Source organism: Cariama cristata, unplaced genomic scaffold (genome assembly GCF_000690535.1).
Source record: "Cariama cristata isolate BGI_N322 unplaced genomic scaffold, ASM69053v1 scaffold26801, whole genome shotgun sequence".
Taxonomy (NCBI): Eukaryota; Metazoa; Chordata; class Aves; order Cariamiformes; family Cariamidae; genus Cariama; species Cariama cristata.
In genome coordinates this window covers 4,893-6,687 of record NW_009601397.1, presented here as the reverse complement: position 1 = coordinate 6,687, position 1,795 = coordinate 4,893, and the positions used below count along the sequence as shown (strand labels likewise).

The following is a 1,795-nucleotide window of genomic DNA, read 5'->3' as shown; positions in this document are numbered from 1 at the left end:
GGGGGGGAGTGGTGGAAATAACTGAATCGTGGTGTGTTTTGGGAAGTGAGGGTCTCGGGCTCCTTCAGGCAGTCCTGGCCGAGCGGACAGCATTGCTCAGCTTTTATTGTTGCTTTTACTTGACCCGGGAACTGCGGAGCCTTAAAACTGGGTACGGGCTGAACTCTGGCTGGGGAGGGGGAGGAAAAAAAAAAAAAAAAAGCATGTTCCCCCTTAAGTGGAGTGGGTACGGTGTCACACACGCACGCACAAGCACACAAAGCAAGGCTGTATTTGAACCGATGGTCGCAATTCAGATATTAATAGCTGTAGTTTCTTCTTTATTTACTGCAGCGGTCCAGAGGGGCAGAATGCCACCCACACAGCCAACTCATGGTCAGTTCGCCTTGACAAACGGGGACCCTCTCAACTGCCATTCCTACCTATCCGGATATATCTCCCTTCTTCTGAGAGCAGAGCCCTACCCCACCTCCCGCTTTGGCAGTCAGTGCATGCAACCCAACAACATCATGGGCATCGAGAACATTTGTGAACTGGCAGCTAGGATGCTCTTCAGCGCGGTGGAGTGGGCCAGGAATATCCCCTTCTTCCCAGACCTCCAGATCACAGACCAGGTGGCTCTCCTGAGGCTGACCTGGAGCGAGTTATTTGTCCTCAACGCTGCCCAGTGCTCCATGCCCCTCCACGTAGCTCCGCTCCTGGCAGCTGCTGGCCTCCACGCTTCGCCCATGTCTGCTGACCGAGTGGTCGCCTTTATGGACCACATACGAATCTTCCAAGAGCAAGTAGAAAAACTGAAAGCATTGCATGTCGACTCTGCAGAATATAGCTGTTTAAAGGCCATAGTCCTCTTCACCTCAGGTAGGCAGCATTTCTTTGCTCTTCCTTTTTTGCTTCCCTGGCCCCCCACCCCACCCCACTCCGCCCCTGCCCTGAGAACTGTTTGCTCTTGCAAAGTGTTATTTGCCTTGCACCCCATCATCGCTCCCTGCACACACCCTCGCCCCCGAGAACCAGCGCGGTCTCTTTCCTTTTAGGAAACGATGCCCTGTGGTGTCCCCTTCAGGGCCTCGGGTTTGAGCATCCCATCTCTGAGGGAGTGCAAAATTAAAAAAGTCCCTTCCAATATGAACTACTCTATCATTTAAAAAAAAAAAAAGAAAGAAAGAAAATAGACACACACTAACACACACACACACACACAAAAAAAAAGACCAAAAAACACACCCCAACCCTAGCTGAATAATGCTGGGAACGGGGGAAGAGGGTGCTCAGGGAAAGGCACCCATTCGCCACGAGAGACTGCGCTTTTCCCATTGAAAATAATATTTTATTTAACAGTATAGCTCTGGGTTGTTGCATTTAATGACACGCATCCGAACAGCAGCAAAATCTGTTTGATGTTGTTAAATACAAGTCGTCCTATCAGTGAAACCACTTGAAAAAGAGGATCATTTTATGGGCAGCCAGGAAGGGAAAAAAGCCCTGCAGGATTAAAAATTGAATTAAAAAAAAAAAAAAAAAAGTTAAATGCGCAAAGCTGAGTTTAAAATATGTTCCCTGCCATCCCATAAAATAAAATAAATCAACTTTCCAAAGAGCTGTCTCTGATTTAAACAGAATGTGGCAGTGAGCAGTTCTGTGTCATTTAAGCTAAGGGGAAAAGTTTGCATTTGTACCCAGCAGGAACTGCATAGTCCAAAGCGAGTAACGGGTGCGAAAAGATCATCACCATAAGTAGACAGGGACAGTATGGAGAAGTAAGAGGAGACTGAAGCTGCCGCTCCGGAGAGTA

General features: G+C 48.2%; 1 protein-coding gene across 1 annotated transcript in view; it reads left to right on the top strand.

The window, feature by feature from the left end:
* Nucleotides 1-323: 323 nt before the first annotated feature.
* Nucleotides 324-1,795, top strand: part of LOC104169513 (COUP transcription factor 2) — a 4,071-nt gene continuing 2,599 nt past the window's right edge. Inside the window, exon 1 of the mRNA XM_009710442.1 lies at nucleotides 324-861. Coding sequence (XP_009708744.1) covers nucleotides 351-861 — 511 coding nt within the window. The 5' untranslated portion in view covers nucleotides 324-350. The remainder of the gene's footprint in view (nucleotides 862-1,795) is intronic.